The sequence below is a fragment of the Gasterosteus aculeatus genome, chromosome 2, assembly GCF_964276395.1.
Source record: "Gasterosteus aculeatus chromosome 2, fGasAcu3.hap1.1, whole genome shotgun sequence".
Classification (NCBI taxonomy): Eukaryota; Metazoa; Chordata; class Actinopteri; order Perciformes; family Gasterosteidae; genus Gasterosteus; species Gasterosteus aculeatus.
Window position 1 is genome coordinate 8,471,835 of NC_135689.1, and position 22,704 is coordinate 8,494,538.

The 22,704-nt window shown below is 41.6% G+C and overlaps 1 protein-coding gene across 1 annotated transcript in view; it reads right to left on the reverse strand.

The window, feature by feature from the left end:
- Positions 1–955: 955 nt before the first annotated feature.
- The window catches only part of xkr7b (XK, Kell blood group complex subunit-related family, member 7b), a 41,717-nt gene continuing 19,968 nt past the window's right edge, over positions 956–22,704 (reverse strand). The window contains exons 2-4 of the mRNA XM_040193871.2: positions 9,654–9,853; positions 6,432–6,651; positions 956–5,879 (exon numbers count right to left, since the gene is read on the reverse strand). Of these exons, the coding sequence (XP_040049805.2) occupies positions 5,072–5,879; positions 6,432–6,651; positions 9,654–9,853 (1,228 nt within the window). The 3' untranslated portion in view covers positions 956–5,071. The remainder of the gene's footprint in view (positions 5,880–6,431; positions 6,652–9,653; positions 9,854–22,704) is intronic.

Genomic DNA, 22,704 nt, shown 5'->3' on the forward strand with positions numbered 1-22,704 from the left:
CTTCTTTGCTCCTTTGTCTCCTCATATTTGGGGGAGGTCTGTTGAAAGAGCCTGTGACTTCTTAGGCTGTCCTGTCACATTTCTTCATTTGCATTATTTATTTAAGTCTCATTTGTGTGCAAATAATATTTAATACATTAAAGAATAAAAAGGAAAAACTAAAAATGTTTTATCAACTTGAGTCACAAAATGTCTATACTTAATTGTTCTCATATATTCTTTGAAACAAAATAATTATTGAACTATTCAGTGTTATGTTCAGGCACTTTAAATTATTCTTAAAATACAGTTAGGATTATGGAAGGTTAATTTATGGTATTGATAAAAATGACAGTGACCTATATTTGTTTGTTTTACAAAATTTACATTTACATAATGACACCATAATCCTCTAATATGAAATTCTTTTGTTGCTTCAGTCTAAATGCATGCAGGAGGAAAACCTAAGTCTGTGCATTGTATGTCACTGCATGTTAAAACGCAATAAGTTAAGCAGTTAGACATGAAGTGAAATAAAACACTCAGTAGTTTCCTCAGAAAGCTTAGTATAAGTATATTCAATAATTATTTTCACTCGTCACTTTGTCACTTGTTCGCTAGTGCACTTTATTTTTTAATATTTTTCAACTTTTTAAATATTTTAAATTAATTTAACTTTAACTTTATTCTCTTATTTTATACTAACCCATAGCCTTATTCTACTAACCCATAGAATTAGCATTTCATTTTATTCTATTTTATTTTATTACTTGTGCATTGCTGTCTTGGTGTCTATTGTTACACCGTCTACTGTCACGCACCAACCAAGTCAAATTCCTTGTATGTTTGACATATTTTGGCAATAAATGTTTCCTGATTCCCGATTCTTGATATATTAAGCATTGCTCTCACGTGCAATATATGACTTAATATTTACTTTTCATGTCCACCGTAAAAGAAAACACAGACAGCAGAGTATTTGGCCGGCTGTTGAGCCAAGTTTACTACAGTATTATTCCCATCTACAGTTATCAGCACATCTTGAGCTCTTTTTTTTTAACAGCGTCATAGATATTTTCACCACTAGTTTATTTTTCTGCTCATTCACTCAGAGGATGGTAAAGCAGCATTATCAAAAGAACTTCCTTACATACGTACTGTACATACGATACATACATACAAACCAAAGCACACACACTCATGAACATCCTAGTATAGCGCCACTCTGATATATACAGATATATAGAATGAGTAAAAAAAAAAAGACTATTTTCAGTTTTTACATCTTAATATAAGAGTCATACCAAAGACATGGCCACTGAGAGAGTAAACAATAAATAAATATATACATAAAAAATACAAAAATAAATAAACATAAATACTTGCATCAATTAATAAAAGATGATTTGAGCTTTTGAACTTGCTTCCTTTTTTTTAACATGTTTTTGTTTAAGTTGATTTACAACTAGCGCACCGCGTTTTCGCTTCTATTTGACTTCAACCACAAAAGGCTTCACTATCCAATCAGAGAGAGCGAAGCCTCGTCCTCTGCCCATGACCGGGCGGTTACATATGCATTGTCTGTACATTGTCATGCTCGACGTGGCATGGAATTGTTGTTTTCAGCACCATTAACATCGCAGTGGCTGCCACCACTGTGCCGACATACACCAGTTCAGTTAGGACACAACACTGTCAGGATAACACGGTCATACAGAGTCTTTAACAATATTTGTTTTAAATTTCTAATCTTGATTTTTCATATATTAATTTAGACCCACCACAGACACTGTTTTCTTGCAGAGCATGAAAGAGAGTTGACATGGATATGCTTGCCCTTGCCGTCTAATTGGGCATTATATAAAACCCCCGTGAAGATCTGAGCGCTTACATACTTGCTTCTAACACTGCATGTGTGTGTGGACGACGATGCTCCACAGCGCGGACATAACAGTGCAACTCACCGGCAGAATACAATTAATCTGCCTCCTTGGCAGACTCTGACACCTAAACAACAGATTTAAAAGACGAAATAAGTAACTAACTAAAACATACCAACTTGTCGAATACTGACGCTAGATGTGCGGCCCTGTGCTTGCGACTTTCTTTGCAGCGCTCCCACGTCAGTTTTTGACCAGTGAGTTTCTGCTTGTTACATGCAGGTGACGTCTTTTGAAATAAACTTGCCATCTAATCTCATCCATTTCTAAACGATGCAAATAGTTTTTACGTTGGAATTTGTTAAAGCTTGTCGGGTGCCGAGTGCCATCGACCAACTGTTGATATTTGATATTGAGTTGGTAGTGAGAACAGGTCGGACGTTGCATTGGATGCAAGCATGTGAAAAATGCTGCAACTGAATGAATGCATTGTTTAAAAGCAAGTATATAAACCACTGTGACTGCATGGACCTTAAGTACACATTGTTGGAAATCCTGGGAGTCCCTTCAGAATATCCACATGCATCATCAGCATAAAGGTGATAATTAAACCCACACTGGAGACTGCAACAACAATGACATCTGCGTTGGCCTCAGGTGGCAGCAGGAGGAAACTGAGGATAATTTCCTAAAACGTTAATAGTACATTACTCGAATTAAGGATTTTTTTAACTTACTTTCTGTCAGCGTGTTTAAGGTCACGTGGTTCATACACGTTGAACAGCTGAATTTTTTACATTTTGACACAGGGGAATTGCCAAAATGACAGTTGAGATGGCATTTAAGTAAAGCAGAGGCGTTTTTACTTGTTTTGTAAAAATTAGAATCTAAACATTTTTGACACAAGTTCATAGTCAAACAGGAGTTCTTATTGTGCCAAAATATGTTTGTGCTTGTGGCAGTCAACCCTTGGCGACACCCTGAACAATTTCATCCACTAAATGCTTGTTGGGGTACAATACAAAAATAAGTTAAACTGCATCATGTATCAGTATCTCAAATGCATCTTAAAGGTGTGTTGAGGAACATGCTTTTTGAGATGCATCGGAGTGAAACAGGGAATGTAATGATTCTAAGAGAAATGCTTTTGAATGCTAATTGCTAAAAATGCTAACGTCTTGTGTTTCCCTTTCTCTAAAACAATCACAACATTGGTATAAATGTTTCTCGGATGGACTCGAAGAACTTTCTTCATAACAAATCACAAGTCACCTTATATGCACACACTAAACTATGGCTTTTAAAGATGAAAAAATATGTTTTTAAAGAACTTCAAAGAGAGATCTGTTGTGTAATATGAGAGAGGACAAAAGTTAGCTTTGATGCTAGTGTTTTGTTCTTTTAAACTATTCTTTCTCCAGGTGCTGTTGCCCACCACGCTGGAATGTCTCAGCATCTCGCTGCTTCTAGTTGATAGTAACACATTCACACTGGGGAGTCGGACGTTAAACCTCAACCCTTGAAGCCGTCTGCTGAACAACTCTGAACGGTGAATTTGGTGGTTCCTTTTCTTTCAACAACAGCAGGTCGAAGGAACAAAGAGGATTTCTCATCTGTCGATTGAATCTTCTTTGAAGGCCTGTACATGGTTTTATTTTGTAAACATCTTTCAAAAATCCAAACCCTTGTCAACATCCTATTTGTAACAATGAACAGCAGCTTTTTCTAACTCGCTAGCCTGCAAAAACAATCAATGTATTTTTTTTTTATCAGATACTGTTCTTGCCAAAGATTAAACACTGGAGAATGTTTTTCACATCATAATGAGGTTGCTAATGATACCATTTCTACCTCTACATCTCGTGTATTTCAAGAAAACATTTAGACTCTTACGCGCAAATGAAGCGTCTTCATCCAAAAGTCATTCACCAACTACAGCTTATTATAGTAGCTTATATATGACATCCTTATTTATTCAACTGTACATCACAGGCCTGTTTGTGGCCAGTTAGAGCATGGCATATGGGAGAGGGGGGGTGTTGCAGGAGTCGTCCAGCTTACATCCAGACCGGTTCTGATCTCTTCCAGGTGAGTTCTTGATGAAGTTGGTGGGTGACGGAGCAGCGGGGATGTAATTCATTTATCTCAAGACTTGAGTCCAATGTGTCGGTCCATACGTTTCTCTTTAGACGCCGCGGACAGAACGTTTCAAAGGATGGTTACCAAAGTCCGCGAGGGACATGCAAACCTTCGGAGGCATGATGGTACGGCAAACTGACACGTGAACAGTGTGTGTGTCGTGTGTGTGTGTGTGTGTGCAAAGCGATTGCATTTCTTTAAATATTAAAGAGTACTTAATTGGCAATGAGTCGGTGATGTTGGAGGTTAATAGAAATCCAGACGCCTTGAGTCAATCCATGTCGAATGGGGTTGAGATTTGTTTGTCATTGTTGAATTTATGTTTTCAGTATATTTTTATTGTGCGTCACTTAAACTAACTGGAAATAATTGAACTTATCTTTTTGTACGTGGTTGGATATAAAAAGCTGAATTCAATTATTTTCTGTTAGTTCCATAAAAAAAAGATTGAAAAAAACTACGACTTCTCAACTCAATTTTACTCAGTTTTAACAAAGATGTGAAGGCGTCTTCGCCCCCCCAATCACTTGAGTAATATTTTCATTCATGTCTAATTTGCTACCAAACCAAATTGATTGCATGTCCCGTGCAAACTACAGCCTCTAAAAGTCCCCGTTGTAAGTCTCTGTTGAATCTTCGGGTCCGAGGCTCAAGTTCATGCGGCGAACTGTTTCTCAATTACCCTCAAATCCTTTTACTTCTTGCTCTAACCATGCAGGATGAAACTAAATCTAACACTCCTGGGTCCCAGGATGAGGGATCAAATGTCTCACCTCCGAGCTTTTAGAAAAGACGAAGATTATCTCCCTCCAGTGTTACTCCCTCTACTTCCCACGGCTCATTCATGCTACGTTCTCCCGCACGGCGCCTTAAGGGGAGAGATTTGTTCCCAGATTGCGCTTCACATTTTACAATCAAGTTTGACACTCTTGTTGGAGTTGATCAGAGTTGCTTGAAACTCTTGTCACCCTTCCGCGCTTCTCCTGGCGTCGGGTGTTTCTAGGATGAGAGCCGATCCCAGGCTGAGTCTCGGGTCTCAGGCTGCTCTTTTAAGTTTAGGAGCCCCAGCCGGCTTAGACGGTCGTCTCGTACTCTAAGACCTCTTTGCTGCCCATCATGCTACTCCTGTACTGGATCCTCGGGCTGGCGGCCGACGTGGTCTCCAGGAGCAGAATGGTTTTGCGAAGGCGCCTGTCGATAAAGTGCGCGTCCCAGGCCGGGTATCGCTTCCTCGGCAGGTCGATCCGGATCACGGGTCCGTCGAGCGCACGAGACGAGGAGGACGTCCTGTGAAGGAGCGCGGGGGACGACGAAGGGGAGGGGCGCACCTGGAAGATGGGCAGGCAACTGTCCCTGTCCCTGTCCTTGTCTCGCTCCCCGGGCACCGGCTCCCCCGTGTCTTTAGTCCTGGGGAGAGTCCTCGGAGGGCTGGTGATGACCATGTCTGTTTGGGACCCTTGGGACGGGGTGAGGCAAGCGTCGATCACTCCCGCTACCCCTCCCGCGCTCACCCCACCGTCGTCTACACAGCCCCCCCACTGGGAGCCCAGAACGGGCCCGTCGGGGTGCAGCCAGCAGTAGTACACCAACATGAAGAAGGTTCCCAGGGCAAAGCTGCAGGCCACCAGGCACACCACCACCAGGGCATAGGAGTCGGAGGTGTGGGGCCCGCGGTAGGTGTACCAGGCCGCGGTCAGGGCCACGTTCTCCGCCAGCGTCACAGAATAGTAGACGGTCATGCGTAAGCGGCTGGGGCCTTCCTTGACGTTGAACCAGCAAAAGATGTAGATGATGCCCACCACCATGTTGTAGATGATCTCCTCCCACTTGGACATGCAGAAGTCAGTTTCACCTTGGATGATCCAGAAGGTCATGACACACCTGAGAGACAATGAACAACACCCTTATTAACACTGGGAATGTTAATAACACTGCAGAACGGCTGCTAATAAGAACAATGTAGTAATTTGGAGGGACAACAAGAAAAATGACTTATTTTATTTATTATTTATTTTCTAATTTTTGTTTTTGTTTAATACTGACATGCATTTTATTACAGCGATGGCCTCTGTTAAAAAGTTCTGTATACAGCGATTAATTATGCTTTAAGCTGTTTTCCTGTACAATACTGTAAACAAAAAGGTATCTCACTAAATTCATTGTATGACTGTGAAGACTATTTTGGAAACAGAGCGAGAATAATTTATCTTTCCTGCTACAATATTCTTTTGAAGTAAATGCAGCAAGTGAATGGCTGGGTAATAATTGTAAACTTAATAAAGTGAAATTCCAGTTAATAGAATTAAGAGAAAGTTTTTCAGATAATTTTTCAGATAATTATCTTTTTTAAAATCCCATTGCTATTCATCATTTTGTCAAATAATAAGTCTGTCATTGCGGGTCCGGCCTTTTGCATCAGGTCACATGTCCCACCAGTGGCTGACGATGAAAATGCCGAAGTAGAGCTGGAAGACGGAGGCGAAGAGGGCAAAGGCCACGGTCCTCGCCCCGATGGTGAAGAAGTGCCACAGCATCTGGGTGATCACGGCCTTGTAGGACATGGGCAGCTTGTCGTCGCGGGAGTCCCGGAGAACCTTCTGGTAGGAGGCAATCATCCAGGCTAGAGACACCAAGGAGGCCGAGGCAGAGAGACCTGGGAAGAGCGATGAAGAGAGAGACAAACAGAATAAGAGGAAGGAAAGAAAATATGGGCCGGATTGAAGCACATTCGGGGATCAAGAGGTGAAGGAAATAAAAAAAGGTACCGGCTGGCCAATTATAACAAATACTCATCGACATGAAACAATACCCCTTCCACCATTAAAGGAGACACGAGCAGGAGCACATTACAAACCATATCCTCACAGCATGACAGACATGACAACAGACGGCTTTGTAACACTAAGATGACCTTGAAAAAGTTGATTATATTATGCACATTTCTAACAGATGACATTTTGATTAAAAATTTTTTTTTTGTTTATTGTGTTTTTCTTTTGAATGTTCAAATGTAGACATTGGATTGGATCATTTGTAATGATCTCACTGCTTATAAGGCGGTGTTCTTGTCCTTGTTCTATTCTCCCTCTTTACCAATAGCTTTATGATCAATCAAAATCAATTTAGAATAGTTAAGTTTACGATGACCCGGCCTAAGCGAGGTTCTAGAAATCCGACACTCCAGGAGGCGGACTTTTAAACATGGTCTTGTAATAGCACAATAAATAATAAAAATAAATCTGCCAAAACAAGTCAGGTGAAACGGGTGACCAACTGTTGTGGAAAACTAACTAACTTAAAATAAATTCTATGATGACAGCTTTTAAATGTTTTGCTCCCTAGCTCACTCAAGTAGACCTGGTCTGGTTTCGATTGAAGTAAAATGTAAAGCCATTAGCCTGCACATGTAACAGTGAGGCGCACTGAGAGACGCCCAGAGTGCAGTTTAAACACATTAAACATTCATGCCTTTAATCATGCAGTCTTGTCTCAAATTAGCTATAAATCACACTGAGAAGTCATTAAAATTTGAGCAAAATCCTGCACAGACTTTGCATTTTAATGTCATTTTGATCATTATAGGTTTTCCTTGCAAAGAAATTGGGGAGAACTTGAACATTCCTCTCATGTAGAAACTTACTGATATTTTAGTTACTTTTGACTCTTTAAAAAAAAAAGTATCCCTCTTAAAAATGACTCAAATGACCTTGAAGCAATGCATAACACTTGCTTCATTACATTCATATTGTATTCAAAGGATATGGAGATTGGCCTGTTTTCTTCTAATATAGTTTTGTGTTTTGTTGATTAAACACCTTGAACGCTCTTTAGCAAAGACATCATGTTGTTAGAAATCAGAATAAAACAATTGTTGATTTAACCAAACACAGATAACTTCTTTAGTTGCGTAATTCGCTCCTATGTGTTTATGTCGGGTCGGTGTTGTTGAAAGCAGGACAGATTTGAGAAGTTTTTTTATTCATCTTCTGTTTCCTTCCGTTGAAAACACAATTGACATGTGACGTCAACCTAATCTGACTCTCAGGAAACATCCACCTCCTGCTGATGTTTACAAGTAATGACATCACTCGTTACGTGGAATGCAGCAAAAGGAAATGAACCGAAGCGGCAACCGAAGGAAATGAAGCACAGGGGATTACTGGCGGAAAGAGACATATGCGGTTTGTTAGGCTTGGAACACCCAGTAAATGCCAAACATTTGGAGGAACTATTAGCAGCAAATGTTTAGGATTTCTAGTAACGGATGACTGAATCTGGTTGGTTCATTTGATTTTGCTGATCAATAAGCCGCATCACCATGTGATATAAGCTAAGTGGGAGTGCTGTTTAATGTAAAGATGTGAAAAGGATATAAAGCAACATCATGATCAAAAAGTATTTCAAAACGTCACATAGAGAAGTTTTAACGTGAGTTAAGAAAGTTAAATATCGGAGCACTTTATGCACGAGCAGCAGATTTATTCCTCTTCTGTGGCAATAATCACAAGAAAAGATATTGAGACGTGACAAACAGCATTGCAGCCGCTGGGTTACGATGATACTGGCTCTCCCCCTGCACACCGCTCTTAGCTAATCAATCTATACAGTAACACTCTCAAAGGGCCAATAAATGATCTGACGGTCAACGCTCAACCACTCTAAATGTCTTTTCAGCTGCCCAACAGAGGCCGCGGTTACACGTCTTTTCAATGCGTCCTTTGGGGTCGTAAGCGCCAGATCTGTTCACAGTTAATAGTTCAGTGCAACCTGCCAGATCCGATAGTAGGTGCATATATTCAGGGACAAAATTGTGGCTCTAAAAGGGTGGATAAAACCACTTCATTTCAAATGCATTTTTTACAGTAAAAGCCCCCGTTTACGGGTACTGTCTACTCTTCCTCAGTGCAGTGTTTGGTAGACTTCTTTTATTGAAGGATAGCCGTTAAATGCTAAACATTTTGTCCTTTCAATTCTTCACAATTAAAGCCCCCCCCCCCCGGTCCCCTGCAGCACAGTGTTATGTATGACGAAGCAGTAACCTCCTCCATCACACAACAATGACTTTATAAGAACGATCATCAACATGATGAAGAAAAATACAAATATTGCTTATTGTCAGTAGTTTAAGGACCGCGAAAATGTCCCTTTCCAAAAATAACCTCATATGTTATTAAGAGGAGCTCCTTGGTTCCCCTGAGACATCAGGGTCAGTCACTGTTCCCGTGTCCCCTCAATGAATAAGACTAAATAACAAAGGATTCCTTTTAAGTCAAGCGTTTGTCCCTTGTTTGTGTGTGTTGTGTGTTTAATCTTTCAGATGTGTGAATTGTACAACTCAAATATGTGTCTGACCCTTCACTTGTGTGTGTGTGTGATTGCTGAGTGGGTACAGTGAGAGAGACACAGAGAGAGAGAGAGAGAGAGAGAGAGAGAGAGAGTTTTGTTTCTTTCATCAAAGGCCAATCTGCTCCTTGTAAGCGGTGCATTTATAAAAACATTCCACTGTAAAACTGTTGTAAAAAAAGTTTTTAAAATAATTCAGCTTCCTGCTCAATATTACTTGGTGGGGTCAAAGGTCATCATATGGATTAAAGGTAATCCGTCAGGGGAACCCGCTCTCACGGACGCGCCCCCCTTCGTCACAGCGTTACCCACCTTGCAGCGGGAGGACGATGTTTCCGTGGATCATGATGCTCAGCTGGAGGACGAGCTGCGGAGCCGACTTGAGGAAGGCCTCCAGCAGGCGCAGCATGGTGATGTCAGCGCTCTCAAACATCAGCCGCCAGTGGAAGTGACGGCGGGGCCCGTCGCCATGCCAACGGCTCTGGGCACCAAGGTAGAGAGCGTGGATGTACCTGAGGGCGAGAGAGGTTTACGAGGGTGATGCTTTATCATTTGTGAAAAGATTTGGGCTGAAATGGTCTCTTAAAACAAATGGAGGGAAAGGATAACATGGGGAAAAAGTACAGTACAGGACTGTATAAAATATCATTTTAAGAGTGAAGTAGCTAATTATATCCCCCGTAAACCATTGTGATAGGTGACACGTCACTCCTGGAAACTCCAGATGAACGGGTAAAGATGACTGCCTGCCTTATTTCTCGCCTCAAAAACATTAGAAAAGAAAACTTCCAAAACTCACTGTTAACCTGCTGTTTATATACTGGGAGGAATCCCTAATTAAAACAGGACAGCAGTCAACAAACGTCTTTGTTTGAGGTGTTTCTGTATAATGATGGTAGTAAAAGTGCATCATTAATGATAAAATCAATTTTGTTTTCTTCTTGCATATGTTAAATCTAAATTCAAACGCAAAAACGGCACTGGAATAACATATTGAAGAAAGAAATATGACCCCCCGCTGCTCTGTTTTCCAGCGAGATAAAAACACCTGAGACTGATGTGTGATTCTCCAGAGAAAGACCTTTGCTCCCACCTGTCACCGTTTAACTCTGTTGTGCTTTTGTTTTGCTGTTTTCCTTTGTGTCAGCGACAATATTGGTCACCAGGTTACAGCAGGTCAACCAGCGCAGAGCATCCGCCTTTTTTTGGAGAGGAATTTGATGGGAAGAGAGGACGAGGCAGCAGGTTGGAGGTTTTATTCCACCCTGCTTGTGCAGCACAACGTCTGCATTAAAGAGCTGTCAGTAACAGGAAGTGTGAAGAAAACAGGTTGTCAGAAGTGGTTTTACTTTTGTGGGATTTCAGCTTTTTTTGTATATATATATATATATATTATCTACTTGCACTTATTTAACAAAAATAAGCATGGAGGTTTTAAAAAAAGGAACGTTACTTTATACCACTGAGGTAAGAATCTGTCACTGTTGCCTCATTATAGGGGGTCACATCTGGGATACAGATGTAGTAAAAAACTTTGGCTGAGTTGCATCTGCTATTGGTGTTTGTTGGATGAAAGAGTGAGGCATCATGAGAGTGGAAGGCTGCTGCTGCAGAATGGATGAGGACGGATGGAGCTCGCTGGAGGAAAATGAGACACTTCCTGCGCTTATGCATTTCAAGCAGATTTTAAATTGGGGGGTAAAAATAACCTAGAAGTGAATAAACATGCACACACATACAGGCTCTCTATCTCACACACACACACACACACACACACCTACGTCAGCATATATGACGCTGTTAAAGTCTGCGATAAAGACGAGCACAGATACACACGTGGACGTGTGTGACATGCGCTGTTTTACACAACTCAATTCACACACACACACACACACACACAAACACGGTGTGCCTCACATGCACATTCACACACACGCACACACACACACACAAACAGTTACAGCGACGGGCAGGAAGGCCAACAAAACAGACTAGAAATCTGTATCTCTGCAAATAACTTGCCGGAGGCGCTCCTCCATTCGCTGTCTCTGTGTCTCCGTCTCCACCTCTACACGCGTTGGGTGGGACTTTTACTCTTTTTCCATCTCGCCCTTACTATGAAAACCACTCTAATGCTGCAGGGCTTGATGACTACCTGGATTGTGTACTCATAGCGGTGCAGAAGTTGTGGAATGCTGGAAACGTCTTGGCGATGCAGTGTGACGTGCAGGTGTTGTAACATCATTTTGGGAAACCGGCGAGGAAGCTGACGCGGTTTTGTTTGTTCCAGTGAATGCAAGCCAATAAATATCACGGAGGGAGCGTAAATTGCTGTCCAATGTTTGCAGGAAAGCGTCCTCCTGCTTCTAATTAGCCGTTTGAAGAAAAAAGCAGCTGTTTATAGATGCTGTGATCGTCTTCTCTAGTAAGCACTAGTAACAGACATGTTGCGTCAACATTGTTCCGGCTCTATGAAAGTAAGTACATTGTGAAAACAGTGTAATTCATATTCCAGTGTAGGATTACTCACAAAAGCATTTGAATTGAGAAACATTAAGTTCCCTCATCGTCTCTATTATAAGAGCTCTCTCTCCAAATTGATGTGTATCTCTCTGTACTCTTAGTATTTATCCATTCAGACATTGACCAACAATCACTTGTCGTTTCTTAGTTGTTGAGGCTTTTCTCTTTGACATTTATTTTTTTCTTTCTCTGGGAATAAATTTGAATCCTTTTTCTGCCTCCTTTCCTTTGCTTATCTCTTTTTTCCCCTTTCAATCCAATGTCGTGCAGCTATTGTCTCTCTCTCTCGCATCCCCAACCAATTTATTTGGTTCTTCCCTCGAGCGCCGTCTCTTCCTCCAATTCCAATCTAGATAATCTAACGTCCCGTGAATCGTATTCTCCCTTCTGCTCTTATACCTCGTTCATTTCTCTCTCTCTCTCCTTCCCTACTCTGACTGTCTCCGCCTCCCCTTTCCTTGCCTCTCCTCTGGGCCAAAACTCAGGGCGACTATCTACAAGGACACAGTTGGACCTCTGAGACCCTGAACATTTGTGAAAAGAGCGAGAGTGGCTGCTTTGGAGGGGTTTTCGCAGCGATGGTGGGAGCGAACCCGAGAGAAGAGATTACAACTGTTGTACACACTTCATTTGAATCTCCTCTAAATGGATTTTACAGGTCAAGAGAAAAGCAGCTATCAGCAGCAGGAAGGAAATGGGGACACAGATTAGTAATTGAACTGAAATCCTTAGCATCTCTTTTAACGCCAGCGCTGCAGGAAACAGTGGGATTATTGCATCCTCGAAATGAAATAATTTGCAGTGATATTTTAGAAAAGCAGTGGCGGTACAGAAGTACAAATTGTAGGTAATTATAATCTACTTGTCTTTTTAAATTCTCAACCAAAAAATAGCACTTTCTACCTCAATATATGTTCACTTTTCATGTTCAGGTGAAAAGCACAGTGCATTTTGTATATTTGCTGCACATTGACATGCTTATTATTTGGCTACTTACTAAAACAAAAATCATATTATTTTGAAAATGCTTCTAGTGTAATAAAAATAACAAAATCCAGGCTTTGTTAATAGACTACATGGCGACATGAAACATGGTTCAACCAGAATGACAATTCAAAAGCACAGAAAAATGGACAAAGACACCTCTGAGCCACGAAGCAATCAATGGTATGAACATCGTTTAGCGCAGCTTCAAAACCTGTGCACATTTAAAAGGAAACAGCGTCGTGTTTCACTGTCAATTGCAAATAAATGGGGCAGCGGTCGGCCAACAGTTCGATGAGCAAACTCGTTAACGGGAAGGTTGTCTTTTCAGTTCCCATCCAATATACCTCGAGCGAGGCCTTTAACTAATTCCTTTCCGTGAATAAATAGATAAAAGGCAAATCATTACAGCCTACAACAAGCAGCCGTTCTGAGAATTTAAATGATGAGCATTTACGTTTGTATAATTACAACAATGATCTTAATAATTACTGACACCGTTGAGGCATCAATTGGCTGATCACAGATTTCTCATCAGCACGGCTCATTGACTTGAAATTGATCAGCATATGCGGCACACAGCGAGAACTAAATAAAGGTCGGGGAGTAGATATCCGATATTAGGAATTATCAACGGCTTCTTTACCTCTTGGAACAAACCAGCACAATGAAAACTATGGTGATTATAAGAAGGTGGATGGTTGGCACCACGAGGCTGCTGTGATGTTAAATCACTCCATTATTTTTATATTTACTGCTAATGGCATCTCTGCAATGTTGTAACGACATCTTAACCGCAGTGAAATCACCGACAGCCAGGCCAATAATGTAAATCCCCCATTGATGGGAAACAGACAGTGTTTTTTAATAACATCATTCCTGCGTTTGATCAAAGGCTCGACTGGCGTTCTAACCCCCCCCCTCGTCCTTCTCCAGCACCGAGCGTTAAAGAGACGCTGATCTGTTAGTTGACTCAGTCACATCCGCAGCAAAATTTCTACAGATCTGCCGATTCTTTTATTCGTTAACTGGAGAGTACGACAACGAAAGAGAGAGAGAGAGAGAGAGAGAGAGAGAGAGAGAGAGAGCTCTTTAACCTTCACTTGTTTGAAGAGACTTTCAATCAGCCCATTATCATGCCAGCAATCAGCGGCATTTATGTGTACACACACACGCTCTGTGATCAAATGTCTTTTAACAAACACACAGTGCTGCTTCTCACTGATCGAGTCACATCGCAAGACATTGTGTAATGACCTATGCACATACGTATATATATATCTATATATATATAGATATATATAGATATTTTACAGTGCATTTGTCGACTGGAGGACGTGGTGTTTCCCGTTTGAATGAATTGCTTCTTTGCTCCAGAGCTGACTCTGGGGCAAAGGACTCTGCTGCACCGATGCCTCTGCAGAGCTCAAGTTATACAAAAAAGAAAGGGTCATCAATTTGTCCGAGGGACAGAGTATTTCAAGGCAGACCTGAGGGTCAGACTTGCCTGTCCGTCCAAAAAGTGATGTTTACGTCACGTTGTCCTTATGGAAATTTGTTAGAAATTCATGGCAAGCATATTCATTTGTGAGGACATTTAAATGCCCAAAAGTTCATGTTGAATTTTTCCCCAAACGATGGCAAATACACACGTATACTGTATATATTTGATACTTGCTACATATGTACATATACATTTACAAAAGCACTGGTGATATGGAGCCAAACAGGCATACGTTTGACATATGTTTGACACACGATGACAAGCCCCCCGCAGTGGGTGGATGGAGGTTAGAACAGTCAACCTCCTGCTGGTCTGTGAATAATGCAGCTGTCAAATATCTCAAAATTAAACACAGTGAATACACACAGGACTGCCAGGGGCTCTGTTCCACTCTACAGCGCACACACACACACACACACACACACACACACACACACACACACACACACATGCAGAAACACACATTGTTCAATGGCCTAACTGTAATTCTATACATTGGAGTAAAGTCCGAAAGCAAAACACATTCTACTTTTTACTTCCCATCTTAAAGAATATATATCTGGTTCATTTGGTGTTTGAAGGAGCGCTGTGTTGCATTTAGTAACAATATAATATTTATAACTTTTTTCACCTGACACATAGGATTTTAAATTGGCTCCACAAGGAGAAGGTCCTCTTTCTATCTGGACCTTTTCCCATTTTCCAAACTACGTGAATGCAGGAATCGGTTCGGAACACCTCAGAATTAAGTATCGATGGTTACTGGTGCTTCTCAGTGAAGCTAAAAGATGAAGTGTGATTTATTGCCGTCTCCTCCGCTCTTGCTCATCCACAGTCTCCCAACCCTCCCCTAAAGTCTCAGAGGCCTGGACAGGTCGTGTTGCGTCAAGTACAAATCGTGGATCTCACATGCAGCTCAGCAGTTTCGTCGGTTTGGATCTGCCCACAGATCTGTGCGCCGAGAGGTTGAGCCACTAACAGCGTGCGAGTGTTTATACGGGAGCCCACACAGAGCAGGAATAATGTCGCCTCTCTGTCTGCGTGGAGCTCAGCTGTCAACAACGACCTACTTAGACCGCCGCACCGAGGAAGCCAGCGCGGAGGGAGGAGGACGGGAGATTATGGGAGAGTGTGAGGGGAGGAAAGGGAGAACGCAGAGAGGAGAAGAACGGAAGAAAAAGAACATGTGATTGAAAGATGGGAAACTGCAAAAAGGAGAAGGAGGAAAAAGTGAATGAATGATGAAGGGAGAGCGAGGACAGACAGGAAGGTAGAGCGTGATGTGTGTGTGTGTGTGTGTGTGTGTGTGTACAACGGAGGCCAACGAGCATCGATCGCTGCTGCCAAAGCTGCTGATCAGATAAGATCACGTTGAGTGCTGAAGTGTTTAATTGGAAAGTATGCGCGTGTGTGTGTGTGTGTGTGTGTGTGTAAAGCCTGCGATGTTATCACTTGACTCAAGGGCTCAAGTCTGATCTTGTATCTCTCTGCTGCCCTGCGTCTCTCCCCCTCTCACCCTCTCATGTCCCTCATTCAGGAGACGCACGTCGTTCTGCTGTGCGACGACTTCAAGGATGAAATGAGGGGGCGGGGGAGGAAGAGGAGGGTGAGGAGGAAGAGACGGGAGCAGAGCAGAGGGCTGTTTGCAGGTTAGGAGGGAAGCGTAATCTCTATTTTAGTACCATCAGGTAATATGTTAATACAAATAATGTTTGCATTCCATTGTCTCTGCAGCGTCATTAATCCTCAACCGTGAAACCGTGATTACCGGCAATCCCCTCTTCGTCCACTCGAGCCATTTAATAATAATAAAACCACCCCAAGAAGGCTCTGGAAAGGCAACGGCTTTGTGAAAAATGGCAACAAATCAACAAAGTTGTGCTATTTGGAAGATTTGCAGTGAGAAAAACCCTCACAAACACCATAAATAATCCAAATTCTGATGACTATGTGGGACTTGGAGTACAAATCAGATAATCTCTTTCATGAGTTCATTGAATATCACCCTGCTCATGTTGCGTGCTAAATCGGTCAACGTGTACTTATTTTACTCCGGTTAGGTTGGCTTATTTTCCTTAAATGACATTCAGGTGAACATAGAAGTAAATTCTGAAAAGACAGAAGGAACGTAGCGGGCAAATTGAAAAGGGGGATGATGAGAAAGTGAAAAAGACAGGAGGGGACATAAAAGGAATTAAGAGCTAAAGGCGGGAAAATAGGACTTAAACAATGGATTAAAGGACAGGTCAGAGAAGAAGAGTGAGGATGGAGGAAGGAAAGGAAACGTAATAAAGATGAAAATCAATTGAGAAAGGCAGGGAATAAAGGAACCGGGATCGGTGGGAAAACCAGAGGGAAAAAGAGAGAGAGACAAATTAAAAAGGTAAAAAATAAATGAAAATAAAGAAAATAATGGGAAATCAAACAGGAAAAGCAACACGAAGTTAGGGAAAAGAGAGTAAAAGGCAAAGGAAATAGAGTAGGTTGAAAGAAAAACAGAGAAGGAACAATTGAAAGAAATGGAAAATATTTCAAAAGGAAGAAAGTAGACAGGAACTCAAAGCCAAAAGCCGAGGAGATGAAGAGCTGAAGAAGAGCCTGAAGAGCGGACAGGAGGGAGGACTAATGGGAATAAAAGCATGAAGAGGCAAGGAAAGAAGCTCAGGACTGAGAGACGCCAGGTGAGGGAGGACGTGAAGAACTGATGATGAGAGGGGAAAGGAGCTGAAGAGGAACAGGAGAGAGAGAGAGAAGAGGAGGAAAGGTAAGGAGATTTATGGCACGAGGAAAAGGTAATGGAGGGAGAGAAGAAAAGGTAATGGAGGGAAAGAGAAAAGAGGAACGGAGGAGGAGATGATCGGTGAGCTGCTGCCTGCGCTGATCAATCACTGTTTATGGAGCAATCAGAGACAGAGGGAGAGCAGGATGGATGGAGAGGGAAAGATATTTATTACACAGAGAGAAATAAACAATAATGGGGCAGTGAAAGAGAAATGGATGCTCAGAGTTGAATTCCTATTTATTTTTTGTATTTCAGTCTAGTTTCTGCATCTTTCTGTCCTTATTCTCTCCTCTCATTTATCGATGCAATTCTTTGTTATTTCTCTTTAGCTTTTCTAATAGGTCTGGTGTTGTGTTTAATAATGACTATTTCCTCCACATTAATTTTTAAAGAGGTGAAGGGTGCGAATACTTAAAAAACAGCTTCACAGATTGTTGTGTACTGATTGATCAAGACTTAAATTACGTTAAAAAAATTTTTTCCATTAACGTGGCTCTCCCTTTATTTCGGGTATGACAAAAAAACACCATGTTTACACAAATATGACAAAGGGTCATATTTGCTGTGTGGGACATTAATTCTCAGTCCGGCTCCACATGGATGGAAACAAGAGAGACGGATACAGAAAACGTCTCTGATGGAGGGCTAACTGATTTACTGTCATTCAACAAAAGATCAACATCTGGAACACATCTGTCCTTTTATTTAGCCCACTGAGACAGACAGGACTCTGATCGCCTCCTAAAGAGTTGTGAACTAAGTGCAACAATAATGCATAAAGTCTGTTTGCAGGTTAGGGGGGTTTAAACACGTATACTGCTCCTCTGATTGCAAAATGTGGATTAAATAAATCACTCTGTGTTTTTATTAGCAATCAACCCCCTGTTTACGTAGATGTTGTGGAAAAAAATAGAGTGGAATAAACATGCACGTTAATAAACAGGTCGCAATTATGCCCGCGAGACAGAGCTGAGACAGAGTCATAAAATACCACATTAAATGCGAGCGTGTCTTCCAACATACCCGGTGTAGATATGCCTCCGGTGGAGGGGAATAATTCAAACGTATATCTATCATATTACAATTTAGAGGCATTTGCTGGGATTTGCAGCCTCACGAGAAAGTGGGGCAGGGCGGTAAACCTGGGGGCCAATTGCTGCTCGGGCCCTCGATACTTCCGGTACCCATGATGCAAAGCAGCTACATGGACATGACATGAGGCTGAATAATAATTCAGTCTGATTCTCTTCCGTCCGTTCTTATTTCCCATGTCCGCCCATTTATTCCTTTTCGTCTCCCCCCCTTTCCTTCTTTACTGTCCTTTCTTCCTCCCTCATCCATTTCTTTCTCCTCCTTCCTTTGTTCCCTCCCCCTGCCATTCCTTCCTCACCTTCCTCCCCCACTTTCATTTTTCAGTTCCCATATTTCCTTTCTTTCATCTTTCACCTTATTGCTGCAGGTCGAATAGGGGACCAATTCTCCTCTCCTCTTGTCTCCCCTTGTCCAGTCTCCTCTCGTCTCCTCGCTTTGTCCCCACAGATTTTGAAGGTCGTTACTTTCACAACATTTAATCACAGTAGGTGGCAGAGTTTCTGCTTGGCCTCCTGCAGCGAAGGGTTATCCCAAAAACATTTCAACATCACTCCCGGTTTTCAACATATGAAATAACTGCTGTTCCCTTCCCACTCGTCCTAGCTCCCTCTGCAGCTTGAGGAGGTTTATTAAAAACAGTCCTTGTGCTTTTTAATCACATCCATCTGCAAACTGCCTTGCATGAAAAGAAAATGAAATGGGACAAAATAAATTAGAATAATCTCACCAGGGACGCAAAAGAATTATTACAATTAGATGATAAAAACATGTAAATGAAGAGAGTGAATAAAAAAACAGGAAAGACAAATTAGTTCACATGAAAAAGCCTGTTTTTATAAAACAAAAATATTGTAAGCCTCGATGAACGTAACAAAAAGCGTTATACTGGAACTGTTGTGATAATATACTGTATATATATATACGCACACGTACTGTATGAACTCTATTTTCTTTGCTCTGTTCCAATTCTTCTGTGGAACAATTTCCTCAAAAATTCTAATTCTTATGATTCAATGGTCCGCTAAGAGTTTAATTCTCCTGAAAAGTCTAAAACGAATGCACTTGTGAAGCGTCTCGCTTGCTGAGTGCTGGCGGTATTTAGATGTTTGTGATCTCTGAAAACGTTTTGGCAAACGATCAAAAACAATCATTTCATCAGCGGTTCACGTTGAGACTATAATCAAGAGCTGATTTCATCACTGCAGCAGAGAGCTGAAGTTTTTGTGGTGCAAAGCACTGTAGGAGTTGAAATGACTAAAAGGCTTTTCAGGGTAGTCTGATGTTTTGATTCTATAGTGTCACTCCAGTATTCAGCGTAAAGTAAAGGCACTAATGACTCACACATTTCACATCTGCAAGGTGCAAAGCAGCAGGACCTCCATGAAGCTTCAAGAATTACAGTTCAGGGAGGTTTTTCTTTTCAGTGTGCATCTGTGCTTCATGGTATTCAATGTGAGCCAAATAATCCTTTCAGTAATGGATACTATGCACATTTAGATCACAATGCGACGCGTGAAATTCATCGATATTGAATTATCTATTCATTTATTCCAAAAAACGGGATCGGCTTTTTCATTTAACTTCATTCAGTAGGTCTTATAACCCCCCCACATAAAGAGGTATTCATTTTCTGTTATAGATTTTGGTGGCGTTTTTAAAGTTCACTTGAATATTCTTCATGTTTACAATATTTAGTGACCGTTAGGGGAACTGTGCCTTAAGAAACTTAATAAATGGTTTCTATATTTAAACATTATTGTTGTCAATCAAGCTAAACAAGTATAATTGCGTAAAATGATATGAGTGCAGGTTGAATCAGTGCATCTGTGACAGACAGAAGAAGAACTATAAATGCTTTTCACCGATCACCGTCCTCTGTGTGTGTCTGTATGCGTGTGTGGCGCTTCGGACCCGCACTGCAAGGAAGCTTTCCCGACACACTGCTACCATGGTAACCCGGGCATATGAGGTACCGCGGAAACAAACACACAGAGGCTTGAGCACGTGCGCTGCCAATCACCTGGTTGTCAACTCTGTCGCACCAAACACACACACACACACACACACACACACATAAAAACACACAAACACATGCACGCAACACACAGTATCTTTGGAAATGATACACATACACAAATATAAAGGCATATGAAATGTACTTTATGCACAATATCTGCAGCTGCTATTTTGACAGCACCCATCACCTGCTGTGTGAGAAACACACACACACACACACACACGCGCTATAAATACCAATGTGCCACTCAAACCGTTCAGTTGTCTCTCCCCAAGCAGCTGTCCCATATAGCCACTCAACTGAGCTGCGTGAGAGAAAAAGCCCTATTTTAGGTGTTTGAATGATGAGAGCGGGGATGAGGAAATGCAAGGAGAAGAAGAAAGAGGTTTGACGTCAGAGGGAGCGTGTTTTGTGGTTGCAATGCATATTTCTTGAGCGTCGAAATAAACATTTCATCCCTCTACAAGTGATGCAGGCACCCCCTCGGCCAGTCAGTAATGAGTAAACAAACGCCGCGCCGCCCTCGGGGCCCGCCAGAGCAGCTTTAAAAAAGCCACAAGGAAGTCGGTACGAGGCGGTTGTGACGGCTCAGATAAACTGCTCGACATAATGCAATTAAGCTGATGATTGTGTTGCCCCCCCTCGGACCAAACATTCCAAGCTTTGAAAATGCTGGAATAAAACGGAATAAAAATGAATTTGCATCAGCATCATCGGCCTTTTCCCCCGGCCTGCTGTGAAAAACTGACACGTGCTCTACAGTACATTTTTCTGCATGTCAACGAACCCCCCGAATAGACCAAAGATCAGCCTGGTACAGTACGGTGTTTGTTTTAGGACTTTTTTCAGCGGTTGATTAATGCATATTCTTTACATTTACACCGCAACAAAAACTACACCTGGAAGGACACTTATATAATGGTCATGTGACTGCATTAAACTTCACAAAAAACTCCAAAACAAAAGGTCTTTCTGAGTAGGATTATTTCAATCTATTACTTCTCACTGGATATTCATTGTCCCCACATTCCATGAACGCACCGCAGCAACAGCTGTCAGTCGTAATCACAACCAGCCTGAAGCAGACTTTAGAAACGACGTGTAATAAAAAGAGATTCACTCAGAAACGCTGGTAGTCTTCTATGAGGTCATTGAGGAGCAAAGAAGAGGAATTCATCGCTCAGGAAGCCAAGAGCTCAGCAACCCCATCGAGAGGCTGTTTGACAGCAGATGGGTGATGTGTTAAATATCTAAGTACACACTCAGGGAGACTGCGTTCAGGCACTAGTCATATTTCCTGCCTCAAATGCTCCTTTTGGAAAAAAATGTTTCATTTGTGCACCAATTGAACTTGATTATCTCGCTTGTGGAGATACGTCACTGGCGAAGCTGCTTGAAAGTCGCTACAGAAAATAGACAGCAACTCCCCAACAAGTGCAAGCTGACAGCCACAGTTCAGCGTATAGGATTCTTTAAGCATCACAAAATGTCATCCCCCCCCTCCTCCATCAAACGGTCGCCATGGATACTGACCCATATATCAGCCAACACGGAGATCTGCTTCTCATTTACATTCACCTCAAATAAATCCTCTTCGCCCCATCATGAACATTTTTCTTAAAGAAATTTAAAAAGGTAAGAAATGTCAGAAAAGTTAACAAACTTCCTCCATACATATAGTATAGTCTGGTACTCTCACTCTCACTCACTCTTGTTGTTTTTAGCCTTGTTGCATTAACGGGAAGGGGGTTTATTCAAGGTTAAGGCCTAATTGGCTTTCAAGTGTTTAACTTTTGATATTTTGAATTAAAACCGACAGTGAAATCCCAAAGTGATGAGTCACATGATCAGAAACATTTGAACAAAAACGTAGTCATTATCTAGGGAGGTAAATTGAACGTCAAGGTCACATGGAGAACCGCAAGGAACGCGCCCTTGTTACAGGGTAAGAGCCTTCAAAGGGTGAGAAGAAGAAGAAATACCCAAGCAGAGGCAAAATGTGTACAAATGACGGAAAGTAGCTGCTGCTCAACCAAATAAAGTCAAACGTACCGATGGTTCGATTTAATCAAAAGATCTGAGCAGCAAAGAACAGCAAAATGTTACGTCACAGTTTTTGCGATTGTGATCATGTGAGATTTTAAAATGGATTTCAGTTCCATGAATAAAGCCAATATTAAAAAAAAAAAATCAAATCCCTTTACATGTGACTGAGTGAGGTGTTACTAGAAGTCGTTGCTTTGTTTTTTATTTTTCAGCAGGGGCTTTTTTTAAACTGCAGCAATTCCATTTTGGAAACAAACCGGCGAAATGTTCGGCCAGGATTAGAGGAGGCGTCGTGGTGGCTTCAGAGTGTTAGAAAAAAAGCAGCAGCCACACCGGGCGATGAAGAGAAAGATTGATTCTCATCATAAAACTTAGAGGCACATTGAGATGAGAAACTGAAGAGTTGTGCATTACT